The 24,698-nt window shown below is 36.6% G+C and overlaps 1 protein-coding gene across 4 annotated transcripts in view; it reads right to left on the bottom strand.

Annotated features, from left to right (window-relative positions):
• Window positions 1–24,005, bottom strand: part of pcdh15a (protocadherin-related 15a) — a gene marked incomplete at its 5' end in the record, with an annotated part of 170,277 nt that extends 146,272 nt beyond the window's left edge. For all 4 annotated transcript variants that reach the window (XM_036125847.1, XM_036125848.1, XM_036125845.1 and 1 more), the window contains 8 exon segments: window positions 575–781; window positions 5,598–5,710; window positions 5,824–5,932; window positions 13,856–14,026; window positions 20,619–20,729; window positions 20,835–20,954; window positions 22,778–22,933; window positions 23,851–24,005. In XM_036125847.1, the coding sequence (XP_035981740.1) occupies window positions 575–781; window positions 5,598–5,710; window positions 5,824–5,932; window positions 13,856–14,026; window positions 20,619–20,729; window positions 20,835–20,954; window positions 22,778–22,933; window positions 23,851–24,005 (1,142 nt within the window).
• Between the last annotated feature and the right edge of the window lie 693 nt (window positions 24,006–24,698).

The raw sequence follows: 24,698 nt of genomic DNA, 5'->3' as shown, positions 1-24,698 counted from the left end.
TACATAACTATTTGTATAAACTCATCGGAACGCACTCAAAAGTTATTCAAACTGACTGAGATCAATGGGAAATTTGGAGCAACAAAAATTGGGTCAGGACATCCTTTCATTACGCTGTGTGGCATTTCATGGAATGCCCCCCCTCCCCCCCCCCCACCCCCGCACCCCCCTTTACCCACAGGTGTATCACCAGGAGCCAGCTATGTGTGAAAAAAAAATGAATAGATGAACAGATGAATATATCAGAATAAATAAATATTTTGAATTAAAGCAAAAAGTGAATGAATGAAACAATACATAATTTAAGTGACAAAATTAATTAATTTGTTGAGAAAAAGAAGCAATGATTAAAAAACAATGAATGGATAAATAAATAAGACAATAATAGCTATACGATGAATAAATAAAATATAAGAAATAATGAATACATGATAAATGACAGCAAAATAAATGAAAAAATTAATGACTAAATAAATGCAGAAATAAATAAATAAAATGTATAACATCGTAAACATGTAAAGTGTAGTTTGTAAAGAGCTTAAAGTGTTTAAAAAATACTTTTCTTGCTTTGTACCTCCTCAATGTCATTATCCAAAGCAATGATTCCCAGAGGAGCCGTGAGGTTGGCACTGGCAGAGATAGTTGTACCCACTGGCGAGGACTCGCTCACGTATCCTTGATAGGTGGCGAACTGGAAGTATGGCGCCTGGTTGTTCTCATCCAGGATTTCAATAATGAGGTCGGCATAAGCTGGTAGGGGATGTCCATTGTCTTGTTCTGCCTTCACAGGAAAAAAAGGAACCAAAAATGTAAAAGAAAGTACAAGAGTACAAGTACAGTGTGAGCATTTTCCAGAGTAAAGATGTTATGTTCCAATTTTTACAGTAGGTAAACGCGGGCTAAAAAATTACAAATTCTGTTAGTTTCATTTCAATTAGAAATAAAGGTATATTGACAAAGTTTAATAAGTGCTCCACTTAGGACTAGTACTTAGTAATTACTTGGGCACTTAACGCAAATGCCATCGTTTGAGGTAGAGAGACAGTAATTACTGGCTCTCCCACTCTGTCAAATGAGTGACCGTCAATACAGGGAGAGTCACAGGGAATACTAGCTGAGTTGAAGCTAAAATTAACCTCTTAACTATTTAATGCATTCCTGCTGCATCATGCTCTGTCTCCCATGTGTGTGAGGTCAATTCTGAGTCTGCGGTCTGAGTTTCTGTGCAGTGTTTCTGTTCTGCCTGAAACCTCATTGATTAACCATGCAAAGACAGATAAAACATAATCCGCACTAATCTCTTCACTACATTGATTAACTTTCTCCAAAAACTAGATAGACTAGACAGTCGCTGCCGGCTTGGCAATGAACTACTGAATGGTACCTTGCAATAAAGATGGGGGAAACAAATATTGCCCAATCATTCATGTTTAAACTGTTGTATGAAAATCAGTGAGAGTTTAAAGACAGTATTTATTAAAGATTATTTACAAATTAAAATTTTATAGATTTTGTCCCCCATAAAAGAATATTCAGCATTTGAAAACTCCCTTTACCCCTAACTGGTCGGTTAGTTGTGCAAAAACAACAACAGCAAGAAAGCTGCCAAACATGAAAGATGTGCCAAACATTTTGCAAATGTGTTTCATGATGATGTTGACCAGTAAAAGAAGAAAAGCCAACCCTTTGTTTTTGTTTTTTTTTATTTATTTTGCCATAGCTTTTTGGGATTTGCATGCCTTTCACATGCATAAAGCAGTAAAACACCCTGAATGAGTAGATAAAATAGCAAAAATAAATAAATAATGGTTAAATTGTCCTCTTGTGCCATTTTAGTTTTAAAACATGACCTCAAAGGGTTCAGAAAAAAAAAAAAAACAATTACACTAATATGTTGTGGTCACTCCACAGCACAGGCCAATATTTCAGTGCTTCAGATGTAGCCAATGCATTCTGGAAACAGTGATTTGTTGGGCAGCCAGAGGTAAAGTTGATAGCGTAGGCCTTTATCTTCACCCTCTCCAGTGGAGTGGATCAGACTCCCACTCTGGGGTTATACAGGGCAGCTCTGAACGCAACCAAATGTGAAAGTACATGTAACAACACAGATGCTTTCCTTTTCAGGGAAGAAAGTAATTTCACAAGATATTCCTACTCTTTGATTGTTTTTATATCTGGTCATATTACAACTTCAAATTTTCCTTTTTTTTAGTTGCAAAAAATAGACCGAAAGGTGCCAAGTGTATATATAGAACCCCCCCTCCCCCCAGCACCAAGTCTTTTAGTGTATGTCATACTAGCTTTGCATGTCATGCTTTAAGACATGTTACCTATTAAAGAAATGTGACATTTCCCTTCACATTCGCAACTATGCAGTATTTAGTGTTGGTCTATCATATACAATGAAGGTAAAGTATTTGGATGCTTGTCAGGAATTAATGTCTAAATGCGTTGGGATTCCAGCTAAGCTGCCACATACCTTTTAAACTCAAATAAATGAGTCAATTTAAGTGAGATAAATCCACTGAATCTACAAAGTAATGGGCTTTACAAAAGGAGGAAATATAAATAACCTGTTTGAAAATTCTGAAAATTTAATTTTCCATTTATGTGCATTGTACCTGCTTTAAGCACACACTATATTATGAAAACAGCTCTAATAAAATATACATCTAAATTACATTACTGTCGAACAAAGTAATGGAAAGGCTAAAACTGTACCAATGTGAAATAATTACCAGAATGTAAACATTGTTGTCTCTTCTTCCTGCGCAGCTGGCGGCTAACACAGCTGCTACAGCAGCAATAAATTTAGCCCAATTTAGAAATGGCAGCTTCTGAGCCGAACAAAAATGTTAAAAAGCTGCAAATTACACCTGACAATAACACAGAGACCAAACCAAATGAATGTGTTACAGTTAAGCTGCTGCTGAAGTCTTTCCCCCACTGTAAGCAGGAATGTCACAACCACTTCCCACACAGGGGAAGCTTCACAAATGGCGAGGCTTTGAAAATCCAGATGGAGAGGGGGAGAGAGGCAACATCAGTTTAGGTTATGACCTGGAACTAATTTTGCAAATTAGCTTGATTTCAATGGTGTTGTGTTACAGAATGTGTATTGCAGCACAAGAATATGCTTGAGCATCTGAATGCCAGAATCTATGAGCCGAGTATTGCCTGTTGCCTGTGAGTGCCCTAATTTACAGTGCTGTGAAAAAGTATTTGCTCCCTTACAGATTTCTTCTGTTTTATATTTATTTATTTATTTATTTTTGTTAAACATACATGTTATACATTATCAAAACCTACTAGGGTCAGGCAAAAAAAAATTACCTCTAAAGACAAAAGCATTTTCAAATAATTAAGGTATGCTGGAGCTCTCTGTCAGATTGATGCTTGAACTTTGACAAAGCCCATTACCTTAATTTTTCTTGTTTTTTTTTTTTACCATGGTGATTTGCTTGCAATGTCCCACTTCACTAGAACAAAAGGTTGCAAACTAATTTCTGGTCGAAAGCAGAATTCATGGCTCTGTTGATTATTGCAAGCTGTCCAAGTCCCAAAGCAGCAAAGCAACAGCAGACTATCACCCTACTACCACCATGTTTGACTTTAGGTATATTAGGTATGTGAAGGGAGGGAGCTCTTGCAAAAAGTTCCACTTTTGTCTCATCAGTCCAGAGAACTTTTTGCAACGAGTCTTTGTAATGCTCAAGATTTTGCTTTTTTTCCCCCAGCAAATGTGTAACAGACCATGGCATTTTTGCTCTCTCCCTTTCCTATTACAAAATGATGAACAAGGCAAGAGAGGCCTTCGGTGCTTCAGATTTGGTTCTGGGTTATTCGTGACCTTCTCACTGAAAGTTTAATGTGTTCTTTATCTGAAACATTTAAGTGTGACAAAAAAGCAAAGACAGAACCATGTAAGGGTGCAAATACTTATTCACAGTACTGTATGAAGGAATCTCACCCCTCAACATATGGCACATCCAATTAAGCTTCTTATTAGGTGAACCTCACATCTGCTATTATGTCTATTGCAATGTTATTTCAGACTAAGCTCCTCAATCTAGAGCCATTTTCCCCTTATCCCAGTTATAAAACAGAAAACCCACAGCATGTCAAACCAGAGATCCAATCTGTCCACAAAAACACCTGAGGGTGAAAGCACTCTTATTGATGGCCATGATGTGTACTCTACATCGACACACACACTCGCACACAGACATTTTATACATTTCTGTCTATAAGAGCTAAGACAAGAGTGTATTATTACATCTTTCCCCACTGATTTCACTCTTTAACTCTGTCCCTACTTTACAGACGCAATACCCAATGAGCCATGCTCTACAGCAGCAACACATAGGCCAAATTTAAAATTAAACGAAAAAAAGGCAACATTCATCAATCAATCTTGATTTGCCTGTCCTTATTCCATCATCCAGTAAGTGTCACCCAGCTTCTTTTCTTCCCCTTCTTTTCATTTTTCCCTCCCTAATTTTCTCCATCTTTGTGTCCCTTTCACACCTGTCTTCATTTCCCCCCCCCTCCATATTGGTGGACGTGCCTCTATCAAGATCGGTGATGGCCATTACAGAACAGCAGATGTGTTTTTCGCAACCGGACTCAGAGTGTACCACATGCTAACAGGAAGCATTAGGCATATATGCCGCATACACCAAATGTGATGTATCAGTGAACCCTCAGTTCTCGTTCTCCCAATCTTCTGAGTTCTCCATCTCCTCTAAATGACTTAGATAGATAAGGCCTCTAACATGCACAATATGTATCCCCCTCCATCTATCATAGTTTGCCCCTACCTCCCCTTTCAACTGTCTCTCTTCCTATAGTGATCCACAGCACGACCTGCACACATGCACATATATGATCAACCTGCCTTTATCTCTCATCTTGAAAAATTATTCTCTCATCTTTTTGCTCACTCGCCATCCTAGGTAAATAGCAGGTAGCAAAGTGCTCGGCGGTGCCTGGAGGTTAGCGATAGAAAGTTAATCTGCACTGCTACTCTGCCCCAACAACATTGAATCCTCTCTGCTCGAAATTATGATTCAGGGCGTTAAAGCTGCCTATCCTCCTGTAAGTCAATAAATCATAGCATCTTTCTCCCTCATGTTTCCTAAGCAGGCAAAGATAAGCTCACTGACCTTCGGGACTCAGGTTATCAAGGCAGAGCAGGTGAACATGGACGCCAGCGTATAAAATAAACTGTATGTTACACTTGCTCTGATAGCTACATGTCGATGGTATGAGAAAATAATCAAGGTGTAGAGTAGGGGAAGCAACAGATATTTTTTTCTTTCGGCTGAACCAAGAATGCAAAAAAGGCTCCAGAATATTATTATAATTATTATTATTATTATTTTTTTTTTTTGCCCTCCGCAAACTTTGAAGGTCTGAACACATTTCAACAAAGGACATATTTGTTTTGAACAAGCTTTTGTAATGTCTTTGAAATTTAGTTTAAACCCCCCACAGAGAGTCCTATAATTCACCTATTAATAAAAGCATCGGCATTACTAGTTTAATGTGTGCAACAATGACCAACTGAACAAGTCAAACTGAATCACAGTTGTTACCTTTATGATAAGCGTGAACCTCTGATACAGGTCCCTGCTAATTGGTTTCAGAACACGCAACTCTGCAGTGGTCCGGTTCAGGGAGAAATACTCTGGATATGTGTTTGGTTGACCTGTGAAAAAGAAAAAAATGGCAACATCAGCTGCACCAGAGTAAACATTGAAAGGGCAAGTTAAGACTGACCCAAAAGGACCCTTTTTCAATAAAGATTTATAAAGAACCTACCGACCAGGATGTAATAAAGAATTCCAGGTCTGTCTGACGGGGGCTGTATGTTTCTGTCCATGTCCACAGCCCTGATAGGTGGGGTCACATTCAGTGGGTTCAGTTTAGTCTGCATCAAAGGAGTGGATGAAAATAGTCAGAAAATGTCAGCAATGAAATACAGTTGGGAACAAAATCATTCATACCTACATCCAATTTATGTGTCAAGTAATTTCTTATTATAACCAACATGTTTCATCTGATTGGAAGTAAGATTTATATAATAAAATGGTCCACCAAGAGTCTCACCTAGACTTTATAGAACATCTGTGGAGGGAACTAAAGATTAGGGTGATGGCAAAAGGCCCTCTGACCTCAAAGACTTAGAACTCATCAAGGATAAATCCTCAAAATATTAGTGTAAATGTGCAAAAAGCTGGTCAGCAATTTAAATTAATTATAAACTAAACAGTTCACCTTTTAATAAAAAGGTATATATAAGTGTTTTGTTTTTTTTTCAAATTCATACTTAATTTATATGCTTTATTACCTTTTAAGAAATGCCTTTTTTATTTTTCCATCAGAAAAAACAATAATACTTCTTAGTTCAATGGAAATGTATATTTAAATCGCTCAGTGGTATGAATACTTTTAAACTTAACTGTGTAACTATGGTTATTGCCTGCTGATGAACTTATTGTAAAATTTAATTAAAAGTTAAATTAAATAGAAAAACAAACAATACAAAAATAAAACAGAAGTACCTCTACAAGGACTTTACCTTTTAATATTTAAAACACTGTTAAAAAGCTTTTTTTGGCCCTTCAAATATGTGGTGATAAAATCTTTTGTCTAGATGCTGATTGGAAATTTTAGAAAAATGTGTAAAACACATACAGACAGGAAGACACAATCCAACTTTAGTTTAGAGTTCGTACTTAGCAATTCGACATGTATTCAACATGACTTCTCAAGTGGAAATCTTGACTGAATGCACACCAGAGTTTCGTGATTTTATTTAGCTAACTAGCTGCATTTCAAATCAAATAGTAGCCAAAGATACAGTATTTGATCCAGAAGGAAAATATGTAATTACTAACATAAACAATGAAAACTGTTGTTGGTCTAAATATGGATAATTCCAACTTTCATCACATTCTCTTTTGGCGGGAGGAGATTTTTACCTCACAACAAACACAGAGTTAGACAGGCTCAGCAGAACGTCTGCATTTCGTTACCTGCAGTCAGGTAATACACAAACAGTATTTGAACGATTTTGATCTGTGTGACATCTGGTGCTCATGTCACCCCATGAGATATGGCCTTTCTTTTTTTCACATGTCCACAACTCTTACTACCATATAAATGTCTTTCTAATCAGTTACGCAGGAGGTGTATGATACATTGTGGCAGAGAACTGTGATCAGAGTAATACATTTTGCAACTGTCTTGAAAATAAATTGAAAAAGAATAAAGAAAAGGTGATTTTAACAATAACTAATGATCCTTTTAAAACTAGAATTTTCCTTTTTTTAATTCTTGCAAAACACATCCTTTAGTAATGTTTATATCTCTAATTCTGAAAAGATTCATTCTTTTATAAGATTAATCTTTCTAAATTAAAAATAAAAATATTCTGAAGTTACCTTTAGTAACAAATACACTGCATGAAGTTCTGGCCACTGCTGGACCCAACAGATGGTCACAGAAACTCAGGAAACCTTGACGCTCTCTCCAATCATGAGTTGTGCTAACATAAATCCTATCTTCAAGCCACATAAAGATCCCACACTTCCATCTAGCTACCGCCCAACATCCCTTATAATTGCAGATCTTACAACCATCTGCAAAACGCTAATGAATGATTATGAAAAGATAATATTATGCAACCTGGCCACACTGGATGTAGTGTATTAACAATTGGTAATAAATAAATAAATAAATACAAGATTCATTAGTCTAATGGACTGTTGCAACATCCAAAATAAAAATAGTTTAATTGTTTCATTATATATAAAATAGGCTTTTGACAAAAGGTTACTTGGAAATTTCTATTTGCTACCTAAAACCCTAATAAATAGATTCTGAACAATTTCAGACTCTTAATGGGAAAAAATCCCCTTACAGATTGGAAACATCAGGAGTCTGGGCATCATTTTTTCTCACAGACTGAATGAGCTGACACAATTAGAAAATAACCCATTACTCTAATTAATAGAGGACGGCCTCACCTGCTGGCGAACTCTCACTTCTTCAGACATTAGAAGAGTGTCTGCAATTAAAATGATGGCCCTTCATAAGATAAACTATAGCTTCTCTATAATCTTAGTTACACCATCCTAGATTTGGTTCAAAAGCTTAAATTCTATCATTTATTTTTTATGGAACTCTAAACATACTGGTATACCTTTAAAAAGTTTACAAAAGGCAAAAAATTTAGGAGGATTGGAACTTTGAAACTTTTATAAATATTACTTGGCACAAAGATTACAATATATCTTAAAATGGATTTGGAAAAAATAATCAGAATCTATATACAGAAATTGAACAAACACTATGTGAGATATTCCATTGATCAACCCTTTAATCAAACAGTATAGCTGTTTTTAAAAGCATCAGCATCACTCAATTACTGACAGCCTGGTGGGAATATCTCAAAATGAAAAGGTCTTCAATTCTTCCACGCAGACACCCCCACCCCCCCACCCCCAATTTGGTATGACTCAAACATCTTTCAAAATAAATAACTTTTCAACATGAAACAGTAAACAGAACTAGAAATGATTGTTCTTACTTTTATTTCATCTCGACTGGAATGTTGCAAGGTCTTTTTTACTTGTTTAAACAAGGCATATCTGGAACACCTTCAGTGTGTGTAAAATGCAATGGCAAAGCTTTTAACTGGGAGTAACAAGATGGAACACAAACATTGTTCTAGTCTCATTGCACTGCCTTCCTGTTAGTTTTATTTATTTATTTATTGTTCCTGTTAGTTTTAGAATCCAGTTCAAGTTTTTGGCTTTAACTTTTAGGGAACTCGATGGTCAAATCCCTAAATAAATTGTGGATATATTGGGACCCCCGTCTAACCAGACACTGCCCATGGTCGCCCAAACTCATTTGACCCTTGGAGACGTAGATTTTCAGGCGGTAGCTTCCAAGGCTCTGGAACTCCCTTCCCATATCTCTGTGCTCAATAGTATCTACTGACTCCTACAAAAACCCCTCAAGACAGGCCCCTCCTTCTGAAATACATATCAAAAGGAACAATCCTAGATGGATGTATGGATGGATGTGTGGAACGAAATCCATCTGGGAAGAGTCAGGTTATAACTTTTTACCGAGATTCTCTCTTCTCTGCTTGCTTAGCTCTGACTGCAAGTATTGAGGTTTTATTACGGCCAGCTGTATTGTCTCTGTGTGTGTGCCTGAGTGATTCTGTGTGTGTGTGTGTGTGTGTGTGTGTGTGTGTGTGTGTGTGTGTGTGTGTGTGTGTGTGTGTGTGTGTGTAAGAGAAAGAGAGAGACATACACTCACGGCAGGGCCGACAATACCAGGAAACGATGGTAAACAAACCATGGCACATGAGCACACGCAAGTCAAATTCCCGCAATAAATAAAAAGGGGTATGAAAAAGGGTCAGAATTAGCTCCAATAAAAAAAAAAAATCTTACAAATGACTAAACATTAATTTAAAGACATTTTCAGAATTATAGTTTATATGTAAAACACCAGGTTATGACTCCTTTCATAAAAATAAATTATTTGAATATCACCAACTAAAATCTATTTACCAGTTTATATTTAAGATTAAACAAATAAACATATCTTCCTCTAATAATAACTAGCTTCCTTATACTTCAACCCTGAGAGTTGCTTTTGAAAACCTTCAGAAGTAAATTTAACAATTTCACGTCTCATCAATAAATGGGATGTTGATTTATCTACCATTAAAGATCCAAACTGTTGGATTAAGATTTGCACAAATGTTTTTAGAATGACCCAAAAGGCCCACCTTCAGCTGATATGTCTAGTTCAAACTGCATGGGAGATTTACCTGATGACTGCTCTACATGCTCTTTGGCTCTGTACTTCTTACTGTGGTTTTTGGCAAAAAGGATGGGAAGACCTAACCACATGCCCAAAGTACACAGTACCGATTTGCCATTTGCTTGGCCTTCTTGGTGAAATCAAAAAAGTGGATTGGGAATTGAAAGGGTGTCAACACCTATTTTGCAGTTCTGAGTATTGAAAAAAATGTATTCAAGAACTAGAAGAATAAAAACTTTAGCTATTTTAAAAACGCATCAGAAATGTTTTATGTAAAACAAATGTCTGCTTATAAGAAAAACAAACAGAAGAATTCAAATTGCTTTGGACTCCAGTAATTAACAGGAATATGGCCATGGCCGTCAATGACCATTTAAAGACTTAAAAACATATAGTCCCTGCCTTTCTAAAACTGTGTAAATTGTCATTAAAATAGATTTCATATTTAGTGCGCAAAGGACAAACAAAATATGATAATTTCTACTTTCTACTTTCATTTAGACTGCACCGGTAAGGCCAGCCTCCTGATATGCTCTACAATTGCAGTGGAAAGTAGAAATGATGGGACTATGTGGACAATTGTTTACCTTGCTAAACATCCAGTTGGACAAGTACCGCTCTCCTGGCAACTGCCAAACCCAGACTTATCTATCAGATTGCCAGATGGAGAAGCACAAATTTTCACTCCAGAGAATTTGCCTCCACTACTCCAGAGTCCAGTGGCAGCATGCTTTACAACACTGAATCTGTCCCTTTGTATTTCACTTGGCGACATATGGCTTGGATGCAGCTGCTCGGCCATGGAAACCGATTCCATGAAGCTCTCTACATACAGTTTGACAATGTGTAGAGAGTGTTCACGGTGACATGAAGTTTGGAGGTACACTACCAGTCAAAATCTTGGACTCACCTTTGTCTTTCAATGCCTTTTCCTTATTGGAATGATTTTCTACATTGTAGATACATAGTGGAGACATCAAAACTATGACTCAGAAGTAATATAAAATCATGTATCAAACACAAAACTGTTTGACAACAAAAAGAAATCCTGTGAATGTTAGTTTTTTCTAAATACCGCCCTTTTGTTTTGATTAGTAAGTTGGAAACTCGTGTCCTTCTCTCCATGGGCTTCATGAGGTTAGTCATCTGAAAAGGTTTCCCCAACTATCTTGAAGAAGTTCCCAGAGGTAGTAATAAAAATAAAGAAACCACTGAAAGGGAAGGTGAGTCCAGACATTTGGCTGATCGTGTATGAAGCAATTGAAAGTTGCCAACCTCTGTGTATTTTTCACCCCAGCATCCACTGCCCCAGCTCCATCAGTTTATATGGCCCACTGCTTTGTGGCGGAGTTGCTGTGGTTCCCAATCCCTTTCACTTTTTTGATAATACCACTGACGGTTGACTTCTACAAGCGATATTTCAGGACTGGACTTGTGTCAGAGGTGGAGTTCGATCACAGCACAATGCAGGAATTCATTGAGCCCCTGACAACGACCCATTCTTTCACAAATGTTTGTAGAAACACTCTGTATGTCTAGGTGCTTGAGTCTATACACCTGTGGCCATGTAAGTGATTGGGTTACCTGATTTCAATTATTTGGATGGGTGAGCTAATACGTTTAGCAACATAGTTAATTTACTCCATCTCCACATACATACAAATGCACGAACATGTGGTTAGAGAAAGTATGTTGAGTATTCTGGTTTAACAAATTTCTCTCCTCATGTGAAACCCCTTCATGTTGCTGTTACAGTATGTGCAAGCATGCAAAAAAGGGCTGTGACGAACCTTCTTAGCACAGACAGAGACAAGGCAAACAGCTCTCTGGTGAAAGACCTCCTCCCTGAGGGGTTATATTTATATCTTTCAGCTCTAGAGTAATCCTTACACCCCTCACCAATCAGCCCTCTTGGTTTTACAATGTATGGAGGTGTACTAAATAAAATCCTTCTAGCTCTGCACAAAGATGATTAGCTATAATACCCTCCTCCAGCAGTCATTATCCAGGGGACTCCACAGCCCACACTGTATCCCCCCAGGACAAAAAATAAATACGGATCAACTTAATAATGCTTGTCTCCCCATTGTGATTAATTATATTCACTCATCAATTACGAGAAGAAAAATCTCCCAGTGGACAGATATGTTAGCATAATGGTTACACAGCAGAATAGAGAAGAGACAAAAAAAGGATGAAAACTGCTAAGCTCATGTTGATTACTTGTCTTAAATGCTCCAAAGAAATCCAGCAAGGCTTTTTCTGGGTGCTTAAAAGAGATGGACTTCTAACAAAGTGTGTCATCATTGCAAACATGCATATATATATATATATATATATATATATATATATATATATATATATATATATATATATATATATATATATATATATATATATATATAGTTAAAAGCATCTTTATGGATGTACACATGCAATGTGGACTTGCAGGAAAAGTTAGACAACATGAGATGCATAATGGAAACAAAGTTGAGCAGGAGTTCACTGATCAATTTTCTGCTCTTATTGCGTAAACTTCACACAGAATAACATCTGCATCAGGGTCAAAAGCAACCACAACAATTAGAGCAAGTGATTATAGACAACCTGAAACAGGTGTTTTAGAATCACGGCAAAGTCACATAACAAGTCTTTAGGTCACACAATAGTATAGTAGGAGTAAAGTTCTTCACTGTGTTTACTGTCCACACCACGGATATTTTTCAGGCCAAACAAATCAAAAACAAAACAATAAAATGGGTAATTGTTTGAATGCACAGGAAAAAAATGCATACAAAAATACATAACATCAATACAAACAATTTCACTCACTCAACCATGGAAAAGCAAACAAATATATTTGGTAACAGGAGATTCAAGAAAAAAACATGACAGATTCAGTTCTTGAATAATGCCAATGGTTTCTACAGTGTTGAGACTAGAAATCCAATATGAAAAACGCTTCCAATGGTTGAAATGCAATTATGGGACGATTGCATAATCCACATTTTCTCTCAGGTATAAAAATGTTTAAAACGTTTTTTTTCTCGTGCCACATAATCCAACCCATAAGGACAAATCAGTAAAAATATTCCATGTAAGCTCCTGTCATCAAGAGTTTAATGGATTGTTTTCACCGCTGCATGTTAAAAATGTAGTGTCTGATAATTTGGAGTACTGTTCAGTAACAACACGCAAAAAATAAATAAAAATCTGGTATGTTGATTGGAGAGCATCTAACATCTAAAAATAAAATGTTTTGGTTTGTCTTTTTGAACAATCTGTGTCTCAAAATGCAAGAACATTTAAATGATATCAGTAGAGGTTAAGGCAATGTAATTTTTTATTGGGTTGATTGGTTTGACTGGAGAAATGTTTAGACACAATGGCCAATAGGCTTGTAATGTGACCTTAACATGATTATGAGAAATTATTATTACTTGTCTTAATGCTGTGTACACTTTGACTCTGATGAAGGCACAGATGGTGTCAAGCCATTTGATTGAGCTACTATTTACTGAAAAGTGTTATGAGTGGAATAACACTTCCTTCTATTGTTAAGTCTTACATACATTTAAATCTACAAATCCATTCACATATTACAGGATAACAATGGAAACTCTAATATAAGGGGTAGATTAATTAAACATCCATCAGCTAGTCCGTTCTTTGGGGATGTTTGGCTTCAGGAAATTTCTCTGCCATTTTGCTGTCATACCTGTTCAAACTACAGTAAGCCCGATTACTGGTAAAACTGTCCAAATATTCCTCCTAAAATAGAAATGCTGAGACCAAGATAGAGTAACCAACTCTGCCTCCGACTGAGGTGGCGCAACAGGATGTAAGCTGACAATTAGGCAATCTGAAAGGTGCATCACGAGAGCACATTCAGACGCAGAGTTCAAGACAACAACAAAAACATCACTCGCATTTATGAAAATACATATATACAAGTATATTAAATAGGAAGGTGTTGACAGCTGTCTCTCTATGTGCTTCTCACCGGTTCAGTAAATTCAGGGATAGCAGCACGGTAGGTGAGGGGGTTGCAGTCACGGGTGTTGTTCACTAAAATACAAGGCAGAAACATCGGACCCAGGTCATCACCATCTAAGACATCCACGGTCAGAGTTGTGGTAGCTGTTAGTCTGTTTGGTGGGTATGGGGCACGGTCCTGGGGGGGAAAAATGTAAAAATTAACTACTCAACAATGATGCAATTTTTTTTTTAGCATACATTATCATATCATAGTTTAAATTAGATAAATCACTGTTTTATCTGCCTTATCCTTTGTTAAATAATACATTGCTATCCTACAAACAAAGTTGTGAGGTAATGCTATGTTAAAGTGGTGCCCATGTCAGTCTGTTTAATGATATTTTTGAAAGACTCACACAGACAAAAGAGGCAATTAGAGAGGTTTATTGACATAAATAAGAAAAGTTATTTGGTGCTCGGACCCTGGCAGAAGACGTGAAAGATGTGAATGTCTATGAGTTTGGATGTTCATTTTAGGATTAGCATTAGTAAAGTCTTCCCCCCGGGGTTTGGACACTGGTGGAGGAGGCCAGAGGAGAGAAGGAGCCAGGTGAAGCCTGCAAGCGTGAAGGCAGAAGGTCGAAGCTCATCTGAAAGCAGGATAATCCATAGAAGGAGCACTTTATGAGTCTTGTGGGATGATAGGATGAGGACTTGACGCAGATTGGCTGGGCCCGGACACATGATGAGACAATCAGTGGATGCAGGTGTGCCGAGGTGAGTCTTCCAGTTTGAATTTATGTCTAACCTTCATATGTTCAACAGAAACCCTTACAACTAATAGTACTGGTGATATTTTACCAAATGTTTTGTTCAGGAAAATAATCAATCCACATCTGTTTTCAAGAAAGTTTCCCAGTAGAAATGCTTTTGCTTCCCCGTAGGATTTTACAAAAAGTAAATCACTTCAAGATTTACATTTCCAATGTAACTAAACCCTTGACACAAGTAGAGCAGAGAACAATCATACTCATTCCTTACAATTTCTAATTTGAAGAGCATATGCCAGATTCAACAGATTAGTCAGGTCTCTACTGCCAGCTAAGGAAACAGACAGGTAAGAGAGTGTTACATTAATATCAGTGCAGTTGAAAGTAAAGTATAATGATGCTGTCTCCCTGCCCCAGAAATCAGAGCTGGGAATATTGTTACGTACCAATAGATATTGTTCCAACTGCAACCGTGTTTTGTTCTTTGCTTGTTTGGGTTTTTTTTCCCGTTTTTTTTTTTTTTTTTGCATTACATGATCAGGCTTGCTCCTATTACTGTGAAACTATAAGATGACAAAAATATTTTCATATTTAGTTTTCATAAAGTATCAGCCTCTTTATAGCTTGTTTTTGAGTGATTTAAGGAGGCTGATGAATATTGGTAAAATGGATGAAATGGCACACAGAACTCTTGTTTTGGTATATACTTTGGTATTCAAGTCACACTTTGGGACATTTTAAAGAGAAAACAAAGACCATGTCTATATCTATATCTAATATATATTCATACTTGTCATCTTCTGCTTATCCGGATCGAACCGGGTCGCGGGGGCAGAAGCCTCAGCAGATATGCTCCCAGACTTCCTCCTCCCCAGACATATCCTCCAGCTTCTCTAGGGGAAGCCCAAGACATTCCCTAGCCAGCTGAGAGACATAGTCTCTCCAGCGTTACCTGTCCCACCTCCCTGTGGGACATTCCTGGAACACCTCTCGAAGGAGGCATCCAGTGGGCATTCGGAACAAATTCCCAAGCCATCGAGAGGAGGAGAAATGGTTATGTGTGCCTAACCCTCCCAAACGGTCGCGCTCCTCACCCTATCGCTAAGGGGGTGCCAAGCCACCCTGCTGAGGAAGCTCATTTCAGCTAATTGTATCAGGGATCTCACCTTTAGGTGAGGGTAGCAAAATATACCAATTGGTAAATTGATCGGTGCAGTCTATGCAATACTGCGACGGCTGCACTGATCCGTCTGTTCTCCTACTGTTCTCTCAAGCTTTAGTATCATTGAGAAATTACCCTTTCTAAACTTTTAGAACAGGTGTTTTTTATTCAGCTACAACATCACCTGTAGCTTCATGACATTCATGAGCAGTTTCAGTTTGGCTTTAGGTCCTGTCACAGCCCTGAAACTGCACTTCTCAGGTTATGCAAAAATTATCTTTTAATTGCTAATTCCAGCAATTCAGCAGTTTCAATGCCTCTTGATTTTAATGCTGCTTTTTGACACACTATATCATGACATTTAAATGTCAATGCTTTAGCAATCTGTTGGTATTTCAGGCAGAGCAACAACTTTTTAGGTCCTACTTATCTAACAGAAGTTCCTTTGTTCAGTTGGACCCGTTTTCCTCTTAAATATTGTTTACCACCAGGTTCCCTGATAGGTCCTATTTGATCTTTTTTGTACCTTCTCCCTCCAGGTCCATTTTTCAGAACATTGTGTCCTTACATTTTTAAACAGATGGTATCCAGGTGAATTTTCCTTTAAAATCCAGCGGATCTCGGTCAGCGGAGAGTCTGCTCAAGTGTTTGGCAAATCTGAGAGCATGGCCAGAGCAGCACTTTATTTAAATGATAAAAAGACAGGTGATTTTATTTGGTAAATCCGATCTGCTTACCTGAAACTAGGGCTGTCAGTTTTAATGCGTTGTTAACGCGTTAACTCTGTTTTTAACACGCATTTATCGTGTTAATGCTTTTTTCCCCCCACACCGCTCCCCGGATTGTGTTTTTTTTCTTTTCTTTTTTTACCCTCGCCACTTTCTGTAGTTCCAAGACTGCTAGAGACTGTAGCAAAACAGACAAGCGCTTACTGTTGTTAAGCCTGCTTATTTCATGCGACTTTGGGCTTTGTTTTTCTAAAGTTGCTTGTAAATTTCATGAATTGCGGGTTGCAATTTTAACCAGCTGAAATATCCCTCCGCCTCATAACGAGCGTATCCTCCTAGACTGACATAAGAGCAGTGGGAGTGAATGCAGGAAGAGCAACTCTGCCCGTATTTTCTGCAGTTTACGGTTGTAATAACTGATGCTAACTGCTGAAAGTCGATTTGGCGGTGCAGATCACCATTTTGAGCAGAGATTGGTTCTGAAGGTGATTTTTTTTTTTTTACACGCTGATAAACACTGCAGTAACCCAACCCATAAACTATACTTTAATGCTTATTCATTTGTTTTCTTTTTTTTGTGTCTAAAATGTAAAATTAGTATTACTTTATATGTAAATGCTTAATACCATGTGTATCTTTGTTTATGAGGCAAAAAAAATATTTTGGCATGAAATTTTTATTTATTTACACATTTGTTTACACTTGTGTAAACATCAGGGCATTATTATTAGTGATTTAGCCATTATTGGCCAAAGTTTAAAATTTTATGGCACCAGGATGCTTTCATTCCAATTCTGAAAGGTGCTTGAAAATAAAAAATAATCAATATTTTTTGTACAAGCGTGTTTTTTACCAGTGTGATTTATTGCAAAATTGCATATTAAAATGCTAAAATAGGCTTTTACACTTTCAGAAATGAAAAGATAAAATATGTGATTAATTTGCTATTAATCGCGAGTTAACTATTGAAATTATGTGGTTAATCGCAATTAAAATTTTTAATCGTTTGACAGGACTACCTGAAACACAAGTTAGATCACTGGACTCTTCTGGCTGTGTGTCTGTTAAGAATCTTGGGGTAATCCTTGATTCAGATTTTCAATGCTTTATTGCTTCTAGACTGGACTACTGCAACTCCCTCTACAGTGGGATTGACCAGTCTCTTTCTTGTCTTCAGCTGGTTCAAAATTCAGTTGCCTGTCTGCTAACAAGGATAAGAAGACGTGAACATGTAACGCTGATTTTGGATTCCCTCCTGTTTTATTCCCTGACATTTTTTTAAGAAATATTTTTAACATTTCACTTTTGGTTTTCAAAAAACAAAATAAACTGACTTTTAATTCCAGAGAGCATGACCATTAGGCCAGTCCTTGTTTCCTCTTTACCTTTATTGCTGATTTTATTGTAAAGCCTGTATTATATTGCATATTGCCTTATATTATTATGTTATTATTGAATATATAACTGTTGCTGTATGAATATATGAATGAATGAATGAATGAATGAATGTGCACCAAATAGTCTAAGATGGTGAAGTGAAATGAAAATTGGCATGTGCATATGTATCCACCCCTTTACTATAAAGCCCCTTAAACATTCTGATCTTGAAAAGTCACATAATTAATGGAATTATGTCCTCCTGCACATACTCTAAATGTCATATGATCTGTCAGTATAAACACACTTTTTCTGAAAGGCCCCAGACGTGGCACTGCTAAGCAAGAGGCAACACACCATGAAGACCAAGGAGCTCTCGTAACAACACGCATGCATGCTGAGGTTTTCTGTTATCTTGTGATACCTGTTGTTTGCTTCACAATACAAAATACATTTTCAATGTTGTAAGGCATGTTCTGTATATTAAATGGTAAAAACCCTCAAACATCTGTTTTAAGTACAGGTTATGCGGCAAGAAAACGTGAAAATGTTCAAGTGGGGTTACTACTTATGGCTTACACTGTATATAAAGAAGAAACACAGCATGACTGTCCACTTATATTTTATTTACAGTATGTGGCATGACAGTAAACCTGTGGAAATAAAGGTTGTTCTTAAAACTAAATATAATAATATATTTGGTTTTAAGGTCCCACAGTAGACTCACTAATTTATAATTCAAAATTTTTGGCCTAAAAGCTTCTAATGTATGTCAAGTTGGACTGAAAAAGGATTGAAATCTACACCTTGAATGTATGTTATGTGAAAAGTTTTTGTTGCAAACGTGGGATCCAGATAGGGAATCCAATGGTAAATCTTTAAAATATCTACATGAAAGTTGCTAATCTATTACTTTACATCTTAAAGACAGCGTTTCTCTAAATGATGAAAACTTCTTGGAAGATATCTTTGCAAATGCTCCTCATAAACAAATGCATTTTTTTTGTTTGCAAATGTATTTTCTGCTAATTAACTATATTGGATATAGAGTACATGATGATTGACACAAACCACCCTTATTATAATGCAAACTGCCAATTAGTAGTCTTAGTTTTACCATCTTTTTTTAAAAAAATTATCCTGTCCAAAAAGAACATGAAGGCATGATTTGCTAGAGTAAAATCCAGACTTAAAATACACTATACTCTGACATGCAAATATGTTTGGATGCACATCAACTTTTTATCTCAAATGAAGTTAAATAAAATATACATCAAAAGTTAATTTATATTATATCCTGTGGACAGATATGTGTATAAATTGTAATCTCTGTCAACATTTTATTGAAATGTTTGTGTATTGTATACATGTTTGTTATCTGTTACATTAACAATATTTTTGTATATGTATTTGTTTTGATAAGGACTCCAGGAAGATTAGCTGGCTATAAAGCTCAGCTAATGGGGACCCAAATAATAAAACAAAACAAAACAAACAAACTTGCAACTTAGTGCTACTAAGTTACAAATGCTGTTTATTTTGTCACTATTTATTAAATTATGCAATGATTTTGGTATAATTTCAAGCCTGAACCACTGTTTAAAACCTCCACAATGTAAAACCAACAGAGACATATCTTTATCAATCAATCCATCAATAAAAGAATGAAATAACAAATCAACCAATCAAATTTTATCAATAAAACACTTATCATACAGTCATGTGTGCCTTATACAGGTTAAAAACAGAGCTTACACCTGGTGTTATGCCATTTAAAATAACTTTACTATAAATGTTGCATTTTAGTTCATTAGACTATTATTTATTTTAGTAATTCAGTTAAAAAGTGAAACTGACAGATTAACTAAACACAAGATACTGTTGTGTCAGCAGTTCGCCACATGATTGTGCAGGCCACAGCATAAAATTACTGTACAAAATTCATTCTTATTGTTTAAACAAGAGTTTTGTTTTTCCAAAATATAACATATTGGGTTTTCATGAGCTGCATGTGGGCTGCCCAGTGGCAGAGTTATTAGCACTGTTGCATTGTGACAAAAGAGGTTCTGGATTTAAATCCCAGCCTTTTTTTTGCATGAAGTCTGCCTCACATGCATCCTTGTGCATGTGAGGGTTTTCTCTGGGTACTCCAGCTTCCTCCCACAGTCAAGAAGACATGATTTTTAGGCTAACTGGTCTTTCTAAATTACCCTTAAGTGTGTGTGTGTGTGTGTGTGCATGTGTGTGTGTGTGTGTGTGTGTGTGCGTGTGTGTGTGTGTGTGTGTGTGTGTGTGTGTGAGAGAGAGTAAGTGTGTGTGTGTGCGCGCACGCGTTGTTTGTCCTTCGTGTCACTATGTTGTCCTGTGATGGACTGGGGACACCCTGGACTTATCCACGCATGGTTAAGCAAGTATAGACAATCAAAGAATGGATGAATGACCTGTAAGCTATAATTATCAGAAGTAACCAAAATAAACATCCATCCATCCATCCATTTTCTTACTCTCTTTATCCCTCATGAGGTCGCGAGGGGTACTCCAAAATAAACATTTACAGTATTTTACTCTGGAACTATATTGCAACTATATAATACATGATCTTCACTTTTTGAGCTTTGCTGCAATAAATACAATTTATTGAATATACTCTATTTAGCTTCACCAGTCAGCCATAGATGGGGAAAACAACTTGAACATCACCAAACATCTGTATTCAAAAGTACTTGTAAGTATGAAAGTTAATTCACTTACACTGGCTTGGACCAATACCAGGTAGCGAGTTTTGTCCTCATAATTTAGCCTCTCAGCCAGAAGAATATGCCCTGAAAGCGTGTTTCCAACCCTTACTGTGGTGTTAGATACCTTAAAATGAAAAAAAGAAAGCAAAGTAGGGGGATAAATCTGAATTTCTGAAGAAATTACAGCAGACTATGAAGGACTTTATCCTGCTGGGACTTGGCCATATACCGGATCATCGGGATTGTAAAGGATGCTGTATTCTATGTGTCCATTTGGCCCATCATCAATGTCTGTTGCACCATTATTTCCTGAGAAGCCTGTGAAAATGGTCGTTCCAACTGGTGTGAGCTAAAGAAAAAATGTAGGAGAATAGAAAAAGGAGAAAAAAAATCAGCTCAAGCAATTTCTTTTTGGCACAACAGCAGCTTACAAGAAAGAGTTATCTACTTCAACTGGCACTATTGCCACTCTACCCCATTAATACAGAAAAATAAAAATAAAAATAAGGAAAATGTAGCAGTCAGCAACAGTCTGAAGGCTTACGTGCGTCACTGACAGAATAACAAAAACTAAGCATGAGAACCACTGCTGTTCCCCAGAGCCCTGAGCAAAGTCCACAGGACCAGGCAGCAGGCAAGAAATCTTGTTCTGGGAAGTTGACAGCAATGTAGAATGACTCACTATACTGTTGGGGTAGCTGCAGATTGTAACAAAAACAAAGTGTGACAGAAAATTTTAACTTGCAATGCACAAAAAATCTGTGAGCAGCAACAACTGTAGGCCTCTGCAGGCAGCGATGTTTTGATTTCAAAAAAACAACTTTGAAAGCTAAAGATTTATTTTCTAACTACTACTTCCATCAGTAGGTCAAAATGTTGGGAAAACGTGCGACCAGCAAAATGCCCTTTTACTATATTAGAAAGAAGCTTAAAGTGCCACATTTTCCTGCATAACACCAGTGTTCATAGACTTTTTAGATGTTTACAAACATGGTACTGGTTCCACAGGTTCTTGATCTGATTAAGAACTATTTATACTGCCTCTCACACACTAATGTCTTTAACTTGAAGATTCCACATTTTTCTAAAGACTATTTGTACTCTTAACTTCTCCCGGGAATGTGTAAATTGACTGCTACCCATCTTTTTTGATTCAAACATCCATCTCTTATCAGATGCTAGGGAACATTTGCACACAACTCAACTACTGCACTCAACTATTTGAACATTATGTTTTTTATTTTGTGTCTGTATTTTGAGCTGGTGTCTCACCAAAATTTCATTATGATTACATAGTGCCAATAAAAATTCATGGTTCTTTATCTTTATTGACAGTGACAGTAATCGGAAAACGGATCACTCACATGGCAAGACGGTGCATCTTGATGAAATAAAACATTATCAGGACATTAATTTATTTATTAATTTGAAAAGCAAAACTCAGATGTATGTAATAAATCTCTATTATATACAGAATAGATGTTTTAAATTTCACTGTTCCTACTAATTAGAAGTACTATATAATTTTAAATATAATTCAAAATTAGGTTTCTCAAAAATATTTTACTTAAGACTTATAGAAAAAAAGAAATACAACATGTCTATATCATTGTATAAATCAGGGGTCACCAACCTTTTTGAAAATGAGAGCTACTGCAATGGTGTTGTGTTATACGAAGGGCTACCAGTACTGACCTTTGAACTAGGAGAGTCAGAGTTCACCTTAACTTTGTGTAAAATAAACAGATTTTTCATGCATTGTTATAGCTCACTGGTGGATTCTGCTTTTTTTTTTTTTTTTTTTAGAACAGGCTCATGGGCTATTTGGTGTTCGCGGGCACCATGTTAGTGACCCTGGTATAGATTATGGACTCAATATTTTGTTGGGTTTTGTTTAACAAGAATCACTTTACGCCAGCAGGTTAAAATGAGAAGCACTCAACCTATGCCGAAACTTAACACTTTCTCTTCATAGTAACACCTGTAAAGTAATATAAAAAAAAAAACATTTCTAGCGAACAGCAAAAAAAAAAAAAAAAAATGCAAACACTGTATTTCTGGATCCCTTGCCGGAACTTGATGACTGAGCTAAACCAAATTTATAGGACAGATTTTAAAGCAAAACTGGTGTATTATTTTATACATTTATGCTAGGAAGGGCTGCTCTGTTACCTCGTTTATTGAAACATAGTAGCGTGGCTGCTGAAATTGGGGGCTGTTGTCATTCTTGTCCCTCACAACAATTCGAACTTCGTGTAAAATAACCGTACCAACCAGCTCATTGGTGCATTGGACCTGGACCACAATGGTTGTGATGTAATTAGGTGGCTGAAAGACATGAAAGGGGAAAAAAAGCATTTAGAGATTGCAGTTACCTAAGTTGCTGTTCATTGCAAGCAATCTTACAGAGTTATGATAAAATAATTAGATATAGGCTTTTTTTATATATTCATATATATATATATAATTTTTCTTGGGGGGGGGGGGGGTAGAAATCCTGTCCCGTTCTGTTTGGATGTGAATAGAAAGCATAGGCTTGTTGTACTGATAGCAGTACTTGGCAGACATAATCTAAATTTAGCAGCAAGGGTTAATTAAGGCAGCAGGCAACACCCCAACATAGCTTCTCCATTTGTAGTGTAAAACGTTTCCTGTGTTGTAATTTCTCCAATTGATCTTTCTGAGCATACCCATCAATAGCTTAACATAAAATCCACCCAACTGCACTTAGTGCATTTAATCTAACCACTTGCCTTAAATGGCGTTTAATGTGCCAACAACTTTGCCCCCCATCTCTCAAATTCCAAACTGTACCATTCAGGCTGTTGTGCAGTATTTTTTATGTGCACCAAAGGGAGCTTACGTGTGCATGCCATCTGAGATCCAGGTAGCCATACTCTGCATTTTTTCATGAAGGCATTATAAATTTCTTACAATGAATATGCAATACTACTAAGCCAAAAAACTCCCACTAACTGTAAATTCTGTTGCAAAGATCATTGATGTCTCAAAGTGTTGTAGTTATTACCGGGGGAAAAAAACAACAGGCAAACACACAAAAAAAAAGTTCACACAACCTTTAAATTATACAATTTCAAGAACTGAGAATGCCTATTCTTTTGGGAACACAGATATATTCATAATTAAACAAAAGATATGCATATGAAAATAACTTTTCTATTTATTTTTCCTTAAACGCATCAAGACTGCTGTGTTGATGCCCTTTTCACCTGTCCTGTACTCACATCTCTGTCCAGATGGCGCCCAGTGCTGTTGAGATAAAGTCTCTGCCGTGCTGGTTCTAGTATAACCCAGTAATCATAGTTGTCAAGTAGCGTCAGCGAGATGGTTCTGCCCGGGTCCTGGGCCCGGCCATTAATCTGCATGTTTTCCACCAAAACTGTACCTGTTGAGACACACAGGTATCAATTTAATAAAGGGAACTTTATTTTTAATTTTGGCATTTTACTTTTCTTTTATTCAGTAAATATGTTAGCGGAGGAATAATGGCAATTCAATTCAATTTAGTGGATTTATATAACCCAAAATCACAACAGTTGTAATCTCAAGGAATATTACAACACAAACAAGCCCAATGCATATCCAGTTATGTGAATATTATGTATATGGTATTCATACCAGTACAATCCAATCATATGCAGATTTCAATTAAGTTAAAAATAATCCAATTCAACCATCATTATTACAAAACAGTCATGCTCTTTGAAGTGATCATTCCTTAAGAAGCGTGTAGCAACAGTGGCAATGAACAACACTTTCATAAAGTGGTTTCAAATAGTTATACACTGCAAAAACGGATCTAAAAATAAGTAAATCGTTCTTAACGTTAGTGTATTTGTCCTTGATTTGAGCAGGTAAATAATATGATTTGCCAATGGAATAGGATTTTTGCCCTTAAAATAGGAACAACTCATCTCCATCATCTTATTTCAAGTGCAGGATGTCTAATTATCTTATTTTAGGGGTAAAAATACTGGTTCCATTGGCAAATAATCTTATTTACCTGCTTAGGACAAATACACTAACTTTAAGAACATTTTACTTATTTTTAGATCTGTTTTTGCAGTGTATA

Source organism: Fundulus heteroclitus, chromosome 22, assembly GCF_011125445.2.
Source record: "Fundulus heteroclitus isolate FHET01 chromosome 22, MU-UCD_Fhet_4.1, whole genome shotgun sequence".
Classification (NCBI taxonomy): Eukaryota; Metazoa; Chordata; class Actinopteri; order Cyprinodontiformes; family Fundulidae; genus Fundulus; species Fundulus heteroclitus.
Note: the sequence above shows the minus strand (reverse complement) of the source record. Positions and strands in the feature narration are given on the sequence as shown.